This window comes from Eumetopias jubatus, unplaced genomic scaffold, assembly GCF_037043125.1.
Source record: "Eumetopias jubatus isolate StellerSeaLion01/CBP00866 unplaced genomic scaffold, mEumJub1_p1.0 scaffold_4, whole genome shotgun sequence".
NCBI lineage: Eukaryota > Metazoa > Chordata > Mammalia > Carnivora > Otariidae > Eumetopias > Eumetopias jubatus.
In genome coordinates, this window is record NW_028274810.1 from 179167916 (window position 1) to 179190818 (window position 22903).

The 22903-nt window shown below is 39.9% G+C and overlaps 1 protein-coding gene across 2 annotated transcripts in view; it reads left to right on the top strand.

Moving 5' to 3' along the window:
- The window catches only part of TOX (thymocyte selection associated high mobility group box), a 298896-nt gene that overhangs the window by 164429 nt on the left and 111564 nt on the right, over window positions 1–22903 (top strand). For both annotated transcript variants that reach the window (XM_028110446.2, XM_028110455.2), the window contains one exon: window positions 5460–5702. In XM_028110446.2, coding sequence (XP_027966247.1) covers window positions 5460–5702 — 243 coding nt within the window. The remainder of the gene's footprint in view (window positions 1–5459; window positions 5703–22903) is intronic.

Below are 22903 nucleotides of genomic sequence, written 5' to 3' on the forward strand. Positions count from 1 at the left end.
TTCCCCTGTTCACTGTTGCCCACTATCATTTTATTTTTTCATTTCAAAAATGCAATTTCATCCCATTAAAATAAAGACAAAACTTGATCTTAGCTATTTGTGGTGGGCAATTAAATGAACATATTATGTGTGAATGGGGCTGCACTGTGTTTCAGTATGAGTTCTGGCAAATTGATCAATGGCAAATATACTGAAATTCCTTTATAATGATGTCTAATGGTGTCTAAATCCCCTCCTATATGGTCCATAGTTGTTTGTTTTCTTGTCCATGACCCAATCCATAGCATGTATAAATCTATTTAATAATAACCAGAGCTAAACTAAAGCTATCATTTATCAAGAACTTTCTATGTGGCAGACATAGCTTATTGGGCTTTTTACCAATCTTATTTTTTTGCTTTCAATGCTCAAAAGAACCCTGTGAAGCAGGTTTTGAAACTGAGGCTCACAAGGAGTCAGAAACTTGCCCTAGAACCCACACTAATAAATGCTTCAGAGCACCTAGATGCAGTTTTCTGTCTACTGGACTCCAGAGCCTCCATTCCTTCCAACATGCTCGTGGCCATTCTTATCAGTCACTGAAGGAATCATGGGTACTCTCAACCCATCCAAAAATCCATCCCCTTCTCATCACAGAAACACGTAGTACTTTATAAGCTAAATGTGCAAATACCAATGGTGAGATTTTAAGAAAATGACTTGAAATAGTCAATGAATTTGCTTTGTAGAACCATGAAAATAATCTCTTGAGGATGATAATATTTTGAGGTTACTACTTGAATGCTTCCAAGAGTCCCCTGGTGGCCTTGAGAAGTTCACATGTATTATAGAATTAGCCAAGCCTTGTGACAGTACAGCCCGCTCCAGTCCACATTCCATGACTCTTGGCTTCTGTTACCTGGTCACATGGGGATACACAGAGCCTCCTGCACTAGAGTAGAGCTGTCCTGTGGTGTATCTCAGCACCAGCCATATGATGAGACTCTCCTGCGTCTAGGACCAGTGAGTAGCTGAAGACCAGGGAGAGTCTCGTTAAGTAGCAATGATATAATTTTGAGTTCTTTGAGTCCTTTAGATCATGCAGACTTAGAGCAAATCACTTTGCATGCTTCTTTGTTTCCAATTTACCTTTCATTAACATGGTGAAGGTCCAAGTTAAAATTAAAAGTATTGACTTGAATCTCATGCCACCATCCCTAAACACTTTTTCTCTGTCTGTGTAGATGGTCACCATTGATTTTTATCATTCCCTGGGGAGAAGGCAAGCTGTATGGCTCAGACTGCTGATAAGATTCTCATCTCTAGACCAGTAGGGGTAAAATGCACTATAAAGGGTGATAAGGAATATGATACCCCCTTGCAAGTCCATACCTGTTCTCCTCCGGAATTCTACTCTGGAACCCAGCTCTATAGATCCTCAGAAGACCTGGGATTGAGTTGGTGGTCTCTAATTCAGGCTTAGGGGGAAAAAATTAAAAAGCATAGTCCTGTATCTCATGGGATCTGCAAAGGTCTTAGAAAGGAATCTTGGTCCCAAGACAGCTGGAGAATGAGAAATACTTGAAACTCATGGCCTTCCTGAGACTCAAAGGAAGAAAATAAGCCCAAGTCAGAAAAGGACCTTAAGTCAGGAGACAAGTGTATTAGGTCCACTGTGTCACCCAGGGATGGCCTTAACAAAAGCCTTCTTTGACTGCCCATACCCTGGTCTCATCACCAGTGTCCCTGTTCCTGTGCTCAGAGTACCTTCTCATCCCGTCCATGCTCCCTTGCTGTGGGCCATGCATGGGGCCTCACACCTGCTGTTGCCAACGGATCCTGATGTGGAGCTGAGGCTTCCTTGGGGTCCTTAGCTGATGTTCTACCTGCAAGAGGGGCTAGGTTCCAACAACTTCTGAGAACCGAGGAGCCCCAAACTCACCCTTACAAATCCTCTGGGACCTCTGTGTCACTATGGAATGGTAAGTGCACGCCATTTCAGAGGGACAGATCAGCAGCCAGAGAGGGACACCAACTACCCTGCCCCAGACTTTCTCAGGCTGCTTAAGCCTTTATATCTCTAACAGGATGTGTCTGGCTTCCTGACATGCTGAGAGATTAACTTTATATACCGTGTTGTCAGCTGGCTAGTGCAAAGTCTTGGGAATACAGGGTGGGTATTCAAGCCCTTGGAATAACAATTCACAAATTTCATGCCTTTAAAAAGTCATCTTAGCATTCATTCATTCATTTATGCATTCATTCAGTGATTCATTTGTTAATCCATTCAACAGACATGGAATACGGATTCTAACCGGGCCAGCCTCCTGGGGAATAAGGAAAACACTGGATCATATCCTATTGTAATACTTTCTTCCCCAAACTGCAATTTTCTCTAATAATATATATCTTACTATTGTTAAGTCAAACTTATTCCTATTAAGTTTTTCAAAATTAAAATAAAGATGTCGAGTTGTAGAAATCAACAGAGAGGAATTAGCTAATTCACTTCCACATTAAAAAAATAATTAGTAATTAGTCTAGCATTGGAGTTTTTGTAAGTTCTTTGACATTTTAACATTCATACAATTATTATTATACTTTTATTTGGCATCAATTACACTGTATTGGGCTCACAGCAAATAACCACATCATGACTTCTAATGTAAAAAACAGAAACTGCTAAGTAACCCTATGTTGTTAAAATTCCTGATCCACGTAACTACCCATTACCAGTTAAATTGTGGAATCTGTGGTTTAGGTATTTAAGTGCATGCATTAAATAACATTAATGTGTAATTACGTGAAAATAAACCATGTAGCTTTGTTAAATTGCAGTACAATTGTTATCACTGAATGTAAAGTGATACCAATTAAACCTTACTTTAGAACACCACAAATTAAGATTTAACTACTGAAGAACTGCTAGCATGTAAAGTTATGGTATACCATGGATAGAGTATCCCTGAGTATTTTCAGAGGCTTAATAGCATTTATAAAATTAAAAACATCTTTCTCCTTTATCCCTGGCATTAACTGTACCTTATTTAGGAAAGTTTCAGACACCATTAACTTCTTTTTTTTTTTTTTAAAGATTTTATTTATTTATTTGAGAGAGAGAGAGAATGAGAGATAGAGAGCACGAGAGGGAAGAGGGTCAGAGGGAGAAGCAGACTCCCCGCTGAGCAGGGAGCCCGATGCGGGACTCGATCCTGGGACTCCAGGATCATGACCTGAGCCGAAGGCAGTCACTCAACCGACTGAGCCACCCAGGTGCCCCAGACACCATTAACTTCTTAAAAGAGATGTATCAACAACTTCAGCCTTTGAAATGTCAACACAAAGACAAATTATGCATTCTTGGGCTCATTTTGAGTAAATATTTTAGAGGGATAAGCATTGGGTTGGAATTTGGGATAAGGAAAGACCTGAGACCAAAGCTAATGTGAATTCTTAATGGTTGGTGCAAAACTATTGGGTGTTGACAACTTTATATAACTCAACTTAATAAAATAGTAGCAATTAAACTGCTTCTGTGTCACAGCATGTGTCCATCTCTCATATATACTGAGCTGATTATTTACCAGCTGAGTCAAAGTGACTTAAGTTCTGAGTCTCGATTTTCTCTTCAGGAAAACGGGATAATGATAGCCACACACAGGATTACTGTTAAGCATTAAGTGAAGACCACATAGTCAGGGACTCGATACAGCGCTTTTAACAAAACCAGCATTAATACACGTGCTTCCTCTCTCTCCCGCCTCCCCACTTCCAATCTTTTACGCTTCTTCTTAAATCAATACTTGTACCAGGAACTGATGGTTTACCTCTATAGACTCAAGGTCTAAAATATACCAAACAAATGAGAATTCAAACTTAGGATTTGACACCGACCACGAATATATTTTTCAGACAAGAGATCTAAACTATAAACACGAAACTTTGGTACCCGATGATTGAACTTTTAGAGCTGGTGGCTTTGTTAGTAGAACTCTAGATATTAAAGAACAATGATCTGCAGAGATGAACCAAATCTTTTCCTTCACCTACCCCCAGTCACTAACCCACACGTGCCTCTACGTGACCAAGTCTCAATTCCAGATGTTCCCAGTAGCGCTTCATTTCATCATGTCTTCTGACAGCACCTAAACAAATATATCAAAACTTGTACAACATTTAGCAAGTGCAACTTGAAGATTTTCTTTCTGTTAGACAAATAGACGCCATCTGGAAAAAATAACCCCAGGCACTTGGATGCAGGAGCCTGAAGCTTATTGGCTGAACACCCAATGAATACCTTACGGTACTTTCTTTGGCTCCTGCCCTCTGCCTGCTCATTTCAAATCTTGCACACTTCAGCAGGCTCTGTGCTGTTAGTCAAGCAAGTCCTGTTACCCGTGCACTCAAATACTAGGAAGGCAGGCTTAATTTGAAAAATAGGCTTGCAAGAGTGATCAGGACCCAAATTGTTTCCTTTTTATTATAACACCTGCTCTATAAAGGACTGCTAAATATCGCTATGCCTCTATCTTAATTGGGAACAATATTTTATTATCTGGTCCCTCCTCATAGTTTCAATGTTTACCACCTTCCATTTTAAACAGGAGTGTCCTCATATAATCTTTCCTTCCTTTTTTGCTCCTCCCTTCCTTTTTTTTTATCTAAAGCTACTTTCCAAAAGGAAAAGCCCCTCATATGTTGTTATTTATTTTACTGTTTGACTTTTATTCCTAAATTAGTATTATAATAATGTCAGTGTGCTATTGCTTTTCAAAGTAGCTGTACTGAATCAAAATGGCTGCAATATTATTTCGCGGCTTTTAGAGGAAAATCAAATAAATGCGAATAGTCAGAAATCAAGAAAACAATCTTCATTTTATTTTGATGGTATAATCTTCATGATAAAAATAGCTTTTAATGGTTTTTTTTCATATATCAAACTTTCTATACAACCACAGTTATGCAACATGCCTAAGTTGTGTCTTTACTAATTATTTTTCTTTTGTCAGTTGTGAGCATGCAGCTTTTCAAAACTCAAAAACAATTGCCCCCAGAACTTCTGGAATTCATTTTATTATGTCTCATGATCTGAGCAGTAGGGAGTCCTATGAAACATGTTTGATTAAACATTAATTTTATAAATTGCCTTCTTTCCCCACAATTCCCATGAAAAAGGTATTCAGCTAGATTAAAATTCTGGAAAATTTTAATGGGACCTTTGAAATCTGTTTGAGTTCAGTTTCTTGGAAAAATAAAACTGCCTAATGGAAGTACTCTTTATACAAGGAGTGGATATGCCTTTGAGACAATTTTCTTCCGTGCATATTAGTGAAATGACAGCAGGGTAATCTGCATGTTTGAAATGTGTTTGCCAAATCCATAAGACTGCTTGTAATCACATCTGAAGGGGTCGTGTGTATTTGTTCATGGTGATGAAGAAGGGGAATGATAATTTGCAACAATATCCCTTGTCTTTTCAGTCTTACCCTGGTCCAAGCCTGGAAAGTGAAGACTTCAACATTCCACCAATCACCCCTCCCTCTCTCCCTGACCACTCACTGGTGCACGTGAATGAAGTCGAACCTGGTTACCACTCTCTGTGTCACCCAATGAACCATAATGGCCTGCTACCATTTCATCCACAAAACATGGACCTACCTGAAATCACCGTCTCCAATTTGCTGGGACAGGACGGAGCACTGCTTACTAACTCCATTTCGGTGGTAAGAATCTGTTACTGATTTGTGGTGCGGAGCGAGGGTCATTAGTGAGGGTAAGGTCGACTTTCATGGGAGATGCTTTACATTGTAGTAACGTGGGATTCGGAAACTAGGCACAAGTTTTTAGCTAGGGAAAATGTTCCCCATACATTCCTAAAGTAATTTTCTGTCTTCTGTTGACTTCAAGGCAAAATCAATTAATTACCTGTTTGATCACTCATATGTCTAACCCAAAGTTCTAAGCCCTATTTGACACTGAAGGCCCTGTCATAAAGTTGAACTGTCTTACTAGCTTTCAGATAAAAAGTTATCTTTAGAGGGGCCACAAGCAAGACCCTCACATCTTCTGACTAGGAACTGCTGTTCAGTTGGATTTCTCCCCCATTTTCCACAGATTTACAGGATAGGAAAGTAAGAAAACATCTTCATTTGTATTTCGGAAGTACAATTCTAGTGACCAAAATTTATCTCCATTAAAGTGTTTCAATCTATTGGATCCATTGTCCCCATGAATCTTCGAGTGTTCTGTACTTCTCAAAGTTAGTGGGAATGTGTATCATCCAGAAAAACCAGCAAACATTAAATTTCCAGCCCTCTACCCAGAAGTCCAGGGATCTGTATTTTTAGCAAGCATCCCGTGTTTGAGAAACATTGACTTACCATGAAATCTTTCCTTCTGGTTCGTGTGTCATCTAAAACCTTAGTCATTTCTCTGTCTATATCTCAAGTAGTGAAAAATAGTTTCAGCAGTATATGGCCAAGGACAGAACTCTTTACCTTGTCATCAAACTCTCCCTGAGGTTAACAGTGACTTTTAATTAGCACTCTTTGGTTTCCGTTGTTCAATCACTTAACGGTACATGTAACTCGATTGTCATTTTGGTAAGTCACTGAACAGTGCTGTTGTGCTCACAATGAACAAATTGATTAACTTGCTCATCTTATATGGCTTTCTGGTAGGCAGCATTCACATTATCACTAATCAAAATCATTTGGGGATGTATCTCTAACTTGAGCGGCTTCACAAGAAGGTTTTCCAATTAATCATGAATGTGAAGGGTGGGGTTTGGGGAGGGAGGGTCAAAAGAGACCCTGAAGTCACTTTTCGAGAATGAAACCCAAAGCCTCATGCCATGACAGTGTCCAGATTCTAAGAATTGGCAGCTAGCTCAGTGGCCAAGAGAGAACTCATTCGCAGCACTCACGGTGGCAGAAAACTATTGCCTTGATTTTTTATTCTACCTGTATAGATTTGCCCTAAGAATATTAACTATGGCTTTATAAAATAGGACATGGATTTTTAAGTGAATAGGCTAAATTCGTAAATCTGAATCACGCTGTACTTCAAAGTAGTCACCTTGAAGAGTCACGTGTCTATTCCTCTTTGGGGCTAGGCCTTCACAGACCCAGTTCCGAAGTCAATGAGGCATCCAGGTGACGCCTTTATAAGCACCACCTGTTTGCTAAGAAGAACGCATACACTGTATATACTACCAAGTCGGTCCTCTAAGCTTTCTCATAGTGTGAGTGGAGCGGGGCCATAGAAGGGATAATGAGATATTCAGTTCTGTAATTCAAGTCTCAAAACTCTTTTCTCCTTTATATAATTTGCCTTCTTAGCATTCTGAGGACCATCTCGATATACCACTCACTCGTTAAGAGATGCTTCTTCAGTGTATATATGCATACATACACTGTGTGCAGCTTCAACATATATGCGTCGAGGATTTCCCCAGAGTTGCCAAAATGGCAGTCACTCCACCCTCAAATGGCATGCTCAGAATGGGACCTAGTCACAGCGTGAAATGCACCACTTTCTAGGTCCTTCCTCCACTGTGCTCTCCTCTTGCCCTATCCACAGCTTCTCCTCGTCCAGATTTCTTTATGCTTTCCCCACCCAACCCAATGTCAAAAACTGGACTTTAGGTATTTTCCCTTCAATGTGGTATTTCCTTTGGAACTTTTAACATTGTGCAAGGCAGAGGGGCCTGTTTGGCCTGCGCTAAGGGGATGAAGCTCTAATTTGCCATTCTGGTTCTTGGCAAGGTGCATCTAGCAGGATTTTTCACAGGATGGTGAGCCTTCCCCATACCTCCCAGACCACATTCTGAGGTGGCCATCCACCTTGCCTACTCCCAGTACTGTCCCTACCATTTTATGCTGTTGTGTAAAAAGCTACTTCAACAAATAATCCAGTTCTTGGTGAGGCTTTGGATGGGCTTTAGCGCAGTCCAATAGAACTTTCTGTGATAATGGCTTTTCTGTTAGCCATGCCGTCCAACAGGAGTATTCATTGGCTATTGAGCACTTTGAATGTGGCTGGAGTGACTGAAGAACTAATTTTTATTTTATTATATTTGAATTATTTTACATTTAAGGTAGCTACATGTTCCTAGTGGCTGCTATATGGACAGCATAGGTCTAGTTAGTGTTGATTCCAACATTAAATCTATATTAAACCCCTTTTTTAAGCCAGTGTGGTCTTGGAAAAAGTAATTTCAGAGTTTAAATTTATTGTAAGAATCCTCTTTCAAGGCTGGGATCTCTGGCTGGAGTCCAGGAGCCAGAGTTTGATATACTGTAAAGTTGCAATAGAAATCCAATAAAGTTGGGTTGGCAGGGCTGACTTCATAGGAGTCTACTAATTCCTTTGAGAAACAAGGAGCCTCTTCAATTCTTCTTTTGAAGTATGTGTCTAGAATGCCATTAATCAGTGTGTACATTTTATTTTTTATTTATTTATTTTTTATTTATTTATTGTTATGTTAATCACCATACATTACATCATTAGTTTTTGATGTAGTGTTCCATGATTCATTGTTTGTATATAACACCCAGTACTCCATGCAGAATCAAAGATCTGTACCTCTGAAACAAATAATACAATATATGTTAAAAAAAAAAAGAAGAAGAAGATAGCAGGAGGGGAAGAATGAAGGGGGGGAAATCAGAGGGGGAGATGAACCATGAGAGATGATGGAATCTGAAAAACAAACTGAGGGTTCTGGGGGGGTGGGGGGGTGGGTTAGCCTGGTGATGGGTATTAAAGAGGGCGGGGTGTACATTTTATTTACTGTGATCTAAATGTTTGAAAGTGCTCAAATGACTGATAAGACATGGTCACTGTCCTTCAGAAGCTTATAAACCACAGAGAAAACATAAATAGGTATGAAACAATTAGAGTAAGATATGAAGCAATTAGAGACCAGGGGAAAGGCTAAACTCAGTTTTACTGACCAATGAACCCAGTAGGAATTCCTACTTGGAAGACGGTAGAGTAATCTGGTTTGGGTAGTCTATAAAACCTAGTGGAAAACACAGGGCTGCAGGCAGGGCCTGAAAGATGGTTTTGATTTGGACAAACAGAGAGGGAAAGAAAAGGCATATTGGAGAGCATGTGCAAAGAAGGTTGGTTATTTTAAGTTGGAAGACTTGACCAAAGGTTTCACAAACCAATGAAAGGACCAGGGGCTTGATTTGATGGATTCAAAGAAACCATTGGCTGTTTTCATTAGAGGCAAAAGCATTATGAAAACAGTATCAGAGGAGAATCCGTCTGGCATCTTCCTGGATGGATAGCGGTGGTAAGAAACTGGAGTTATGGAAAGTCTGAGCAGCCCGTTGTCATAACTCAGCAAGAGGTGTTGAGGAGATACACAGAGCGGTGACAGTGAGAACAGAAAGATGGGCTACTGAGCTGTTTTCACATCATTCCCAGATACAAATGGATCTAAAGATGAACAACCCTTCTTACAGCCATATTTTACATTTCAAAAGCACTCAGGGGTTCTTTGCTTTGAAAGGAAATTTAAGACTGTGGAATATTTTCTTCACATTTCTTTGTAAAAACAGACTAAAACTCTTCCCTAAAAACTTTGATCGTGCCCAATGTGATCTCAAAGTTTAACAACAGAACTCTTGGTCAGTTTGCCAATTGTTAAAATATGTTTGTGAAGAGAGCACAACATAGATCATCAATGCTCATATAGACAAGGAAGTAATAACCACAGAAATCCAGATGTAAGCGCAGCTCACCTAGAAATACAGTGCTCTTTCCAAGCCCTTCTTTCAAGGTCACCTACAATAATAAAAGCTAACACTTGAAATTCTAAATAAGAAATTTGCTGCAACTTTTATAATCCTATGAGTATAAACCACCCTAGGCAGATTTATGTATAGGACCAACTATCTCCGATTGTATTTTCCAAAAGCTTTTCAATGTTATTAAAGCTGAGCCTTTGCTGTTAGTGTGGTGCTCACATCTTGGTGTTAGTATCTTCGCATGACGGAATTTTAGAATTTGAATGAATCCACGGGGTGGAAATATTTTAGTTCTCATTTAAGTATTATATATATTTTAGAGATCGTTGTTATGGGTTTTTTTGTTTTCTTTTTTAAGATTTTATTTATTTATTTGACAGAGAGAGACATAGCGAGAGAGCGAACACAAGCAGGGGGAGTGGGAGAGGGAGAAGCAGGCCTCCTGCTGAGCAGGGAGCCCGATGCGGGGCTCGATCCCAGGACCCTGGGATCATGACCTGAGCCGAAGGCAGACACTGAGACTGAGGCTGAGACACCCAGGCACTCCAGATATTTCATTTTAAAGATAAAGTTTCTTGTATCTGCTTGTTCTTATCCCCAGTGGGCAACATAAGTGATACAGTATTACTGATTATAAGAATTTCCTACAAATGTCTAATATATTAGACATAAAAAATTAGTTCATAATTAGAAATCAATGTCTGAATGAGTATTATTATCCCAATTTCACAATTGAAAAATGGAGGTTCAGAGTAGTTAAGTGACTTGCTCAGTGGCTCAACCCATAAATGCCCCAAATTTCTTATCTGAAAAGCAAGGATAAAATAGTCCTTAAGTCATGGTGTTAAATGAATATTAAAGAATTGCTTAGAAACACTTTGGAAGCGTTCTGTAAGTTTGTTCAATGAATGGGAAGAGTGGGATGCCTGGGTTGCTCAGTCAGTTAAGCATCCGATTCTTGGTTTCGGCTGATGTCATGATCTCATGGGCTGTGAAATCGAGCCTGAGTCTGCTCCCAGCTCAGCGGGGCATCTACTTGAGATTGTCTTTCTCCATCTCCCTCTCCCTCTGCTGCTCCCCACATACTCACGCTCTTTCTCTCTCACTCTGTCTCTAAAATAAATAAATAAATAAATAAATAAATAAATAAATAAATAAGGGCGCCTGGGTGGCTTGGTCAGTTAGATGTCCAACTCTTGATTTCGGCCCAGGTCATGATCTCAGGGTCATGGGATCGAGTCCCACATCAGGCTTTGCATTCAGCACAAAGTCGGCTTGTCCCTCTCTCTTTGCACCTCCCCCTGCTCTCTCTCTCTCTAAAATAAATAAACTCTCTCTCTCTAAAATAAATAAATAAATAAAATCTTAAAAATAAATAAAATAAATCAATCTTTTAAAAAATGAAAAAGGCAAGCTTTTTCTTGACTCTTTTGGAGGAGTTAAAATGCATGAGAGAGATTTTCCCAAAGCCTTATTTATACTTTGATCCTTAGTCTTCTTCACATCTGTAGGAAAAAAAAAAAAAGACAACAAAAATCCTCCTATTCACCAAAAAAAGGCTTTACCTTTTACTGAGTGCCCTTATATACCATTATCATTTAAACCAACATCTTGGAGCCAGACCACCTCAATTCCAATCCTGCCACTGCCAGTTACCAGTTGTGTGACACTGAGCAACTTACATAGCCTTTCTGTCCCTCAGTTTGTTTATGTATAAAATGGGTATAATAAGATATTTAATCCTATAATGTGAATATTAAAGAAGTTAGTATCTGTAAAGTAGTGCCTGTCACACAGTAGATGCTAGATATATTCAGTGGGAATCCCTTTCTGATAAAAAGGTCGCCAGGGTAGAGTATCTAGATTGCTTTCTGAAATTTGTCATAAACCTCTGAGAAACAAACAGGGTTTTAGACGGGAGGGGGAAGGGGGGGAGTGTTTAGCCTGGTGATGGGTATTACTGGGGCACGTACTACATGGAGCACTGGGTGTTACATGGAAACGATGGATTGTGGATCACCACATCAAAAACTAATGCATTAGTCAATGCATGGTGACTAACATAACATAATAAACTTAAAAAAATAAATAAATAAAATAACCTATATGGAGAGTGAAGCACACTTGGGGTGAAATTTCTCCCTCCCCAAGTTTCCAACATTTCCTTTTTGTATATTCTTGCTGATGCCATTTTATATGTCAGTAGTCAGTTGGGATGCCCACAAGAAGTTCGATTTCTGGCACTTTAAAAAAAGTTCCATTTTTTTAAAGTCCCTGTTTTCTAAGCCTGGCCTATAAAACAGAGTAGAATTTCTATTAGTATATACTGTTGAATAAGAGCCAATTAGTTCTGATTCTCTAGGTCCAAGTTAAACAGCTATTCGTGACCCAATATTGCAAGAGTTCCATTTTTCTCAAAATTCTCTTGAGTTATTTTGATAGTGCATAACTGATGAGCCTGAGCTTCTCAGAGAGTGGAATCTGGTTAGAAGAGCACTGGAACAAGAGTTTGGAAGACCAGGGCCTGCTTTGGATAAGCTTGTTAAGCATGGGCAATTTACTGCACCCCATCTGTAACCAGCAGGATTGGGTTAGATCTGGAGGGTCCCAATTAAGCTCTTTGGAGCCAGAGGAAGGCAGGAGTCAGCCAGAGTGGTGTTGCTGTTATTCGTCTCACTTGTTCACATTTCCTATAAAAGCTCCCCTGCACAACGGATTCTGTCCCCGGAGAAGAGGGAAAACCGCAGAACAAGTTGATCTCTGAGACCCAGGCCAGGGCTAGCATTTTCCTATGATTCATACTCTGCTGACCACACAAGTGTGATCCAGACTCACGACTCACCCAACTTTTCACTTTGGTCACTTAGTAATTTTTCCTACCGTCACTTTGGCTTTGTAGTGTTTTACCTGTCCTCCCTCCCCGACCCCGGGCCTAATCAGTTATTAAGATATTTGAATCTATTGAACAGAATGTTTCTTTGAGTGGAAAATGTTGTTTTGCCCTTAAGAAGAAAGTGATGTTGCTTGGTGAGACCCGACGGTGTTTTCATGTTGTTAAAAAGAAACGACAGAAATATTTTGGGAGAAAGGTAGAATAAGAAAATATCTGTACTAAGTATGCACGGTTTAAGCAAAATCCTTTGGTTCCTACAAAACTGAAATCAAGAGCCTCTTCTTTTTCTCTCTACTCTGGCACATTCACTGCTGGGTTTAATTATGGATGGGTAGAAGGGAAAATGCAACCTTGTATAAAGTCATCCAAGCCTCACTGCCTGGCCTATATGTGGCCATTGCTTGTTCTTTGTGCAGTCAACAGAAGCTCTTTCATACAAAGAAAAACCGTGCAAAGTTTTAGAATGGCCTCACAGAAAGGAGTCATTTAAGACCTGAGCTTTTTGTGGAGTATGGTTCCTAATGACACATTATAGAAAATTTACAATAAAAAAAAAAGGCAACAAAGGAGATTTCAATTTCTATGAATGCTTCAAATTTCCAGTTCTGGAGTTGAAAATGGAAAAAAGATGTTAAAAGGCAAGGAAATGGGGGGCAGGAGGGGGCGTGATTTCCCAAATGCCTTATTTTTCCGGGCAACAAAAGCAAGCATCATGTATATACTCAGATTTATTGTCATTTTCGGCATTCAGTCATGCCACACTTTGCATTCGGAGGCCACTGTACAGCTGTTTTGACAAGCATTCACTTCAGAAGGTTCTGGGCAGGACACACGAATTGAGGCAGGGGTGTTCCTCTGGGTCTAGAGGGAGTATGGTACATCAAGGAAGTCAGATGTATTTGAGCAGCATGAATTTCTAATATGTTGCCATTATGGAAAGGACCACTGGCATATTGAATAATGTAGCTTTCAAAGCCAAGCAGAAAATGTGATTACAGGCAATTTGATTGCTGTTTTTAAAATAAATATTTTTGAAATCTTGAGATATTTTATTTCATGTAATGCATCAAGTATGTAACAGTGGACCAGAGCTAAATATCTTTCAGGACACGAAGGAGCTGATGATGTCAGCCCCATTTAGATATGAAATAATAGAAGCATTAGTTTAAAATGGAATGGAAGTTACCGTGGTTTGTTTCTTTCTTTAAAAAACAGGGGAGAAAAAGCAATAGAAAGAAATGATTTTGCCCATTTTGACAGAAGAAAAAAGACGAAGAATAATTATTTAGCATTATGCCACAATTCACAAAATGTTTTTGCAATTACAGCCTGGTTTTGGTTGGGTTTTTTTTTTTCCCCACAAATTATCCTTTTTTGAATATTGCAGCACATGAGAACAATGTATTCAACCACTTCAATGCTGTGAAGAAATGGGCTGGTTTTGTTCTTATTTTTGACCATATATAATAAAAATGTGTGGTTTGGTTTTTTTTTTAATGTCAAATTCCTAATAAGGCCAAAAATAAGTGTTGTTTGTGGTTAGTTGTTAAGCTCTACTTCAGCCCTTTCTTTGCTCAAAACAGGCTACTTTGAATGTGGTATTGATAAGGAGTTCAATGAACTCAGTATGTTAATGATTTGGGACTATCTTTTAGTGCTACAATAAAATATTATTCCAAACTGGAGTTCTCCTTAATAGTGTGCAGGAAAGGAGCCAATTTAAAAATAACACTTTTACTTTCTTCTGCCAAGTAAGGAAACTCAAGATCGACTTTGTATATAGAGCTCGTTGTACTTTTTCTTCAGCCCTAGAGTTCATATGGATGTGTGCCTCACCCATGCACAGAAGAAGTTAAAAAGCTATAAAACCAGTTATATAATACACAAACTCTGAGAGTTATTCAAACCAGCCTCTTAATTCCAGGCAGGAGTAAACCTAAACCATTTCAGATATGTGGTTTTCTACCTAAGAGCCAAAATTCCACAATTTTCCTTGGTAGCCTGTTTGTGTTTAATTAACCTTGTAACATTAAGTCAAATTGCAGTAAGAGATTTAGATTCCTTCCAGGAAGTTCCTTATTAAAGTTAAACGAAAATCTCTTACTACAATTTTCGTCTACTTTGTCTGCTTCAGACGTCTGAAGGCTTGGAGCACAGCTGATTTCAAGTAGTTGACATTTATGAAGTCGGGTTTGCTGTTGTGTTGTACCGGGTCCCAACAACCCCGATTCCTGTAGCCTTTCCTCAAAGGTCATATTTTTCAAATTAAAAATTGAATTAACTTCCTTTAAAAAAAAAAATTGGGGATCTTCAGGCATGTGCTGACCACAATGGGAGGCATAGCTCTAGACAAGGCCCAAGATTACAGATTAATTTCTGAATTTTTCAAACCATTCTCTGCCCCACATGGACGTTTTTAGGATAGGCTCTTGAATAGCATCACTGATGGCTGACATATTTAATTTTTGGCTCACTCATAGAAGTGTCCTCAGAGAAAAAGATTCTAAGTAGGACCATGAGTAAGACTCCCCGGACCCTGGCATGAGGTTTCAGCCACTGGCTATACCCTGCAAATTGTTAATAAAATGTTCCCTAAAGTGTTGAGGGGGGAAGCTTGGGAAAAGCAGCACGGAACCCGGATGAAAGACAGGTGGGAATGGGGGGGATAAACAGCCAGTGGGGCCTGTTTGTAGGAATCATGTAGCTGAGGGCTCCATCCCAGGGTGTCGCCCTCCTGCCCTTTCTCATTATTGGCCGCTTCTCCTCATGTTGGGTCCAGCCAACATTCCATCCTCAGTCCCACACCCTAAATCGTAGCAATAATGCTTCATAGATGAAGTCCTCACTATAAATCCGGCCCTAAACTGAGCACTTGACACATGTCCTTCTTGCTCTCTCTTTCCTTCCCTTGCCTTTGGCCAACAGTGCTCAGGACGTGCCCTCCCCCACGGAGAGGAAGATTTCTTGTTCCCTCTTGCTCCACTGGGCGAGCTCTCTACAGATAAGAGGACCTAGATACTTTGCGAGCTTGCTTGGTTTCATTCCTTTCCGTAGAAATTATTGATAACAGTATCATAAGTAGTGCACCGCACTTAGTAAGACCTTGCTAACTCTTTCTGATCAAATGAATGAACTCATTTGTCCCCACTGGGACAAATTTTCCCCAGACAGGTAGGTGTAGGATCATTTTTGCTTTTTTATGCTGACACTTCTAAGCCATCGTTTAGTCTTCTAAAATGTTACAACTATTCCAGTTTTTTTAAAAAGTTTGATGTTCTGTGTCATGGGGTCTAAATGCTCTAGCCCACTATAATACTTTCACTATAGCTAAATGAATTTGAACTCTAAATTTGCATCCAATCTTGTACTCTTAATACTTGAATCAATTTACTACTAACTATTCCTAACTTGTACCACTATTAAATTGATATATTTGACAATCAATTACAGTGTGTTAGTTGATCTTCCTTTTTAGGTGAATACTTTTATTTTCTGAGTAGAGCTATTTTTATGGAGAAAAATTATCAGTAAAATTACAAGACTTCTAAAGAAATATATTCCTGCCTAGTCTCCCGAATCTTGGAGGCAGAAGAAGCAATGTGAACAATTAATGTCTATTAAAGATTGGTCCATATGACCAGTGAGATTTTTTTTATTATCATTATGAAATGATTCAGTCTTTGACTTGCCATTTGCTTGATTTGTGCAAGTAGATTATTAACATTAAAATGTTGCATTATAAACCCATTTAGTCACGTAGTCATAGGAGAATGAGTCTAAAATGCTTTTCAGGAGAACAATGAACCAGTCTCATTTCAAGACACCACTTCCTTCATTATTCATTAACTATTCTTATCTAGAGCATACGGGAACATTTTAAGAGCAGGTTTTGGTTTTTTTTCCATTTCAGTTTTTTTTCCAGTTTGAAAGTTCCGAGTTCTCTAATGTGGACAAGCATTACCTACAGGAACATAATATTTGTCTTTTTATATTAGCCATTTATATACTTTGCCAGAAGCAAGACACACTCCCTTGGAGGAAAGGTATAAGGTGCTACAGGATCTTTGACCATTTGGTACAGTCATTAAAATATGAGATTCTACTTTCCTTTTTTGGACCATTTAAAATATCACAAACGCCATAATCACCTAGAGAACAGATCTTTTTTTTCCTTCACCTAATGAATATATTTAGCATTCTGATTAATATATAATAACAAAATTGATAGTTGAACATCTTTGAATTTAATGGCATGTACAAATCCCCCAGGGAAATCTAAGTACCATTTAACAGGGGGAGGATTTAACTCCTTTTTGTAATTCAAGATAACAATTCTATTTTTGATAAGCATGGAATTTTGTCAAAATTTGTCACATTTGAAAAGTATTATTTTTTTTTAAAGATTTTATTTATTTACTTGAGAGAGAGAGAGAGAGAAACACCATGAGAGGGGAGAGGGTCAGAGGGAGAAGCAGGCTCCCCACTGAGCAGGGAGCCCCATGTGGGACTCAATCCCAGGACTCCGGGATCATGACCTGAGCCGAAGGCAGTCACTTAACCAACTGAGCCACTCAGGCGCCCTGAAAAGTATTATTCTTTAGCATTTACGTTTTGCTTTTTTAAATCAAAATCTTGATTGTCTTTAATAAAAAATTACTCAACCCCCAAAACACATTACACTATTAAAACTTTTCATATTTTCGTATGCATTGCATATTTAATCACACTCTCTGCCAGCCAGCAGACATAAATAATGGCTTACTGAATGGAGCCAGGACCATACTTCATACATTGAGAAACTTGAAAATGCGCTGAATGAAAAATAAGTCCTTCTCTGCTTCTTAGACAGTAGATTCATAAAGATTATTGCCAAAAACGTTAAATTAGGAAGACTATGAAAAGACAAACAAAACCCTTAACATGTTACAACACTTTCTTCCCATCATGAGGTTACACATATCTCATAGTGCTTGAACGATTAACAAGAGAAGATTCGGGCCCAACCATGTAACTATTATTCCCACACAGAGGAAAAGTGTGCTATTTGCATCCGTATATATGGATGTCTCTGGCTCCCTCCATAAATCTATAGAGGTACACATTCATATGTTGATTGTGTTTGGGCATTTGGGACTCTCACCCACCGTGAGGGGATCAGTGGCATGTGAAGGCCATTCCCCCACTGGGCAGATACAAGGTGGGACCTTCCATTAACAGTACTGTTACCTGGGATATGTTCTTATTTATGGGTTGTTACTGCTTTTCCCCAAAGCAGCCTCATTTCCAAGGATAGCAGCACATGAGATGAGCCTGTGTTTCCCAGCAAACAGCAGACACTGCATTTTCTGAAGCTGTGTTTTGCTGTCGCATTTTACCCCTCTCATCACACTTGTGTGGAGGGTCTTCGTTGTGCCTCGGATCTGGAGGTGTTATGTGGAGTGACTGTTAGAATCCTGGAGCTGACGGTTCACTTGAGAGGATGAGGGCCACCTATATGACACACATGGAAAATTGGAGACCATGGAAGATCAAACTCTCAATGGCGATATCCTCCTTAAATTGTCCAGGGAGTGCGGTGGTCACCTGCAGAACCCGACTAATGGCTTTGCAGTCTTGGGAAGTGGTATGAGTGCTTGGTCCACTGGTGGGTTCTGGGGTAAGGTGGCTTGACTTGACCCTGCCTGGCCCCTCACTGGCTGCGTGTGACTCTGAGCAAGTGACTTCACCTCTCTCTGCTTCACTGTCATCTGGTGGTGATGACTGAATTGGTCTATGCGTCTGAAGCCCTCGAGCCATACCAGGCAGACGGCGTGCCTCATGTCAGCTAAGTTCCATGATCTGCCTTCTCTGAAGTCCCTTGGCTGCTTGTCTGGGGTTTCCTTAGGCTGTCTGTGTTTCCACTTCTAGTTACTGGTGTCCATGTTCTATGCGACATTCTAAGAACTACTATGCCAATGTTTGTTGAACCCCAGCTAATGCCAGGTCCCGGGCAAGGTGCTTTGTAGTTTCCTTCATAGTCCCCACAATCACACCAGGAAAGGATGGTGTAATCCTTATTTTACCCGGAAGGACTGAGGACACAGAGGTAGGGCACACAGGTACACAGGTGGTGGGTAGCAAGGTGGGCAGGCTAAGGGATTGTCACCTGCATTTCTGCTAAGTCAGAGGCTCAGTAACTTTGCACTGAAAGCCTTAATTGAGCATTTTGTCCTCTCTCTCCCCCTATGAAGTGTGTCCTCATAAACCCCAATGAACCATCAGTGTTGACCCTAGCCTTGCCAGCCCAGATAACATTCACCATTCTGCCCTCTTTTATTTTTAACAAAATAAACTCACTCTATTTTTACATTGCTGAAATAATAATAATCCAAGAGAGTGGGTAGAGGAAAAGAGAGATCATATAGTCCAGTGGAAAAAGGATAGCCTTGGTGTTCTGGCTGGGTGACTTTGACAAATCACTTGACCTCTCAGACTCTCCATTTCCTTCACCGTAAAAGGAAAAAAAAAACGGGATGACAACAATAATATTTACATCACCATATGGTTGTGGGGATTAAGTGAGACACAAGGTGAACATTGCTCGCACCTAATAGTCTAAGTATGTTCTGTAGTTATCACGTTGAATAAATTAGAATTCTGACAAATGAAAAATGTTAGCTAGTTGTCGAAAATCCAATAATTTAAAGTTTAAACTCTTCTGCAAGGAAAACAGTGTTGCCTCCTCAGGTAGCAGCATGCTATGCTAATAGACTAGGATTCGTGCAGTTTGGCCTTGTGACCCGGAGTTGGGCTATCTGCCATTTGCTACAAATTCGTTATCAGCCAACCTCAAGATAGTCATTCCTCCCCATCGTTAGTATACAAAATTTACTTCTAAAAGTACAAAGATATTTAAATTATTTTATAAATAAAAGGAGGAAAAATTCTGGGCAGCTTGCCAAAGATAGCAGATCTGAAATTAGCTAGAAATGGTTCCTTCTCTTTATTAAATTCCTACTCTTTTTTTCTTACATGTTCATATCAACTTGTCTCTTTATAAAAATTTGAGTATTCCGTATGACAGAGGATTGACAAAAGCCAAAGAAATATAGAATTGTGAATAAACTTCGACCAAGTTTTCTTCATTCCTGTCCAATAAGATAAATTACTGTAGCCCGAGTTACAAAAGCATCTTGACAGGCCAAGTCCCAAATGAGCAGTGTGCTCAGATCCCCCCATGAGCTCAGGGCCCTCCCTGATATACCCAGTGTGCAAGGGACAGCACTGGCCCATGAAGGAGGATGGAGCCAGAGTGTAAATTTCAAAGCTCTCCCCGTCAGTCGCCTCCTCCCCACCCAGCCTACGGAATGTCCCAGGCCCTGAGAACAGTGCTATGGAGATCCTCTCGTGGGGCCAGAAACCAGCTGGGAAGTTATCCTGCATGCATATTACTGTCCATGCTTAGTTATCTCAGAGGAGCAGCTGCAGGGTTTGAACGTGTCAGCACTTAGTGAGATGTTCATAGTGATTTGTAATCTGAGCTAATTCAGCTCCCTGTGTAGGATCTCCCAAACAGGGTTGAATCTAGGATGGATCCAACTACTAGGGTAGTTAAACGGACCAAGGTGCTTTTATGCACAGTACAGCCAATCTTCACAGCAATGGGAAAGGGACACATTATCTTTGCCTATTTGGAATAGTCAATGCACAATTAAAATGGCACCTCGGCATTAGGTGATTAGGGTATATACCATGTTTACAGCTTTAAACATGGTACAACAAAATGCTGCTCCTTAGAGCACAAGGTAATTGAAAAGATTGTGCATTTTATTGGCACAATGGAAAGAATATTGAAATCAGGGCTGCCTGAGGGCAAACATGACCTCATTGGGTCCAAAGTTCCCATTATCCTGCAGTGGTTACCAAGATGGGCACTTCTTAGCTGCAGGACCTGACACGGGGTACTTCAGTTCTTTCCCCCTTTGTGAAATGGAGGTGCTGGTTGGTATGTTGTGTTTCTTCCTGTGGGACTAAATCAGAGAGTACAAGTAAGGCAATCATAGGTTCTCACGTACAGTACATTATAAACAGGTGATAGATAAGTGCCTGTTTCTCTTGGATGCACCTTAATACTGGAATTTCCTTACTCTCCTGTGAGGTTTTATAAAACAATGAGTTTTTTATTTTTTTATTTTTTATTATTTTTTAAAGATTTTATTTATTTATTTGACACAGAGAGAGACAGCGAGAGAGGGAACACAAGCAGGGGGAACGGGAGAAGGAGAAGCAGGCTTCCTGCCGAGCAGGGAGCCTGATGCAGGGCTCGATCCCAGGACCCTGAGAGCATGACCTGAGCCGAAGGCAGTCGCTTAACCAACTGAGCCACCCAGGCGCCCCAAACAATGAGTTTTTTATACTGTATGTAACTGATATAACTTGCGAAGAAACGCTTTCTTATCAGGAGTCATTTAAAATTTTGGCCTTTTTAAATTAAAACAAATTCTAATTCTCTGAGGCTTAAAAGCATGATTTCTAAATATAGAGTTTGGGTGAATCTTAAGTTCTGGTCTAAGTTGCCATTGAGAGCTTTGGCGTGAAGGGCGGAAGAGACACCACTGGGCTGAGGGACATGGCGGTGACCGTGGATGAGGGACCACCATAGTGGAGTCTGGAGGATGCTTCATGCCAGCATTGGGCTTTACAGCAAGGAAGGGAGGGGCACTACCATGACCCACATGTCCTCACATCATTCTGTAATGATCCTATGATGTGAAATGGAAAAAGGTGACAGTGTTCCAAAGAAACACAAGCGAAATACACAGAAAGGAAATGACTACAATACACAGCTTCCTGCAGAGGCGAGGAAAAGAAGAAATTAGGAATTCAGTCTCCCTGGGCCATCTATTCAAATGTTGAGAAAAATATGTTACTAAGGAGAAAATATCAAATATCTGTTGAAAGACAAGTGCACGTTGCTTGGAATCAAGGATCACAGAAGGGTTTCCTAAAGCACCTCGATGACAATTTTATGATGCATAAAATAGTGGATTCTCCTTATTGCAGTTTATTGGATAAGCACTTCCGTGAGTATAGGACTACACTCTGCCTGGGAAGGAAGAATCTTGCCCAACAGGCTCTTTCTTGGTCCCAGTTGTGAAGAAGATGCCACTCAGGCATAAAGTATATGAGATGAGAAAGTAATGAGGGATATGTCCACGCGAGAGCAAACAAATGTTTTGACAAGGAGTAAACCTGGTTATGGGTCCTTCACCTTGAGAATGTTGAAGGAGTGTTGAAGACAGTAATTCTGTTGACAGTTATCGGGGAGTTTCATTTCAAACCCTCCCTACTTCTGCGTAGTATAAAAATACAGAGGTGAGAACAACTCGAGCGCTTACTATGTAATTTGGAAATCCCTCCTTCTTACATGTTTTGCAACTTCATATGTCAGTGGAAAAATCACAGAATAACAATACCAAAAATGCATATTTTCCTAATATAACGAGATGTTTGAAGCACAAAGGTTTTCAAATACCTGCAACTTGTCATTCTGCATTCCATTTCCTGTTTGTAGACAAAGCTCAAATTTCGGCAGTACTAAGTGTCTTTGCTTTCTGGTTGTATTCTTTATCAGATGATTCTTACCTTGGAGCTTCATGGAATCAGAATTGAACCCCAAGTTTTCCTCTTTGTGGTGCATTCTTATACATAGGCCTTGAGTCTTAGAATAATTAGAGAGTATCGGGCATCTACACTATGTAGGATTACCTTATAATTTATTATTCATACCAATACAGTTCTGAAAGTGAAGTCGCTAACTAATTATCATTAGGACTAAAACAAGGACCGCCCTGAGGAAACTGGAATTTAGGTTCCTGGAGCTATATGTGAGACACTATGCATGATAATGGTGAGGACGCAACAATTATGGAAATAGTTCCTGCCCTCAAGTGTCTAGTAAAACAAATGAGGTATGTACTCAAAAATCACGCAACACTTGAAAGCATGGCACTTACTATAACAGACTTATAAAAGGACATGAGGAACGAGGGCAAATGACCCGACAGAGGTAGTGTTTGAACAAGATCTCAAGAAATGATTCATTATTGACAGGAAGAGGTGGGGAGGTTGTTTTTGGAGTGAAGGAGTTTCATGGAGTGTGTGTTCATGTGAATTGAATCACCATCCACGCCAGAGGCTCAACCCCAAAACCTGGGATTCTTCATTGGTTCATCTTTTCCCCTCCCTCCACACATCCATTATGAGCAAGCCTTGACTGAATTGCCTCCAA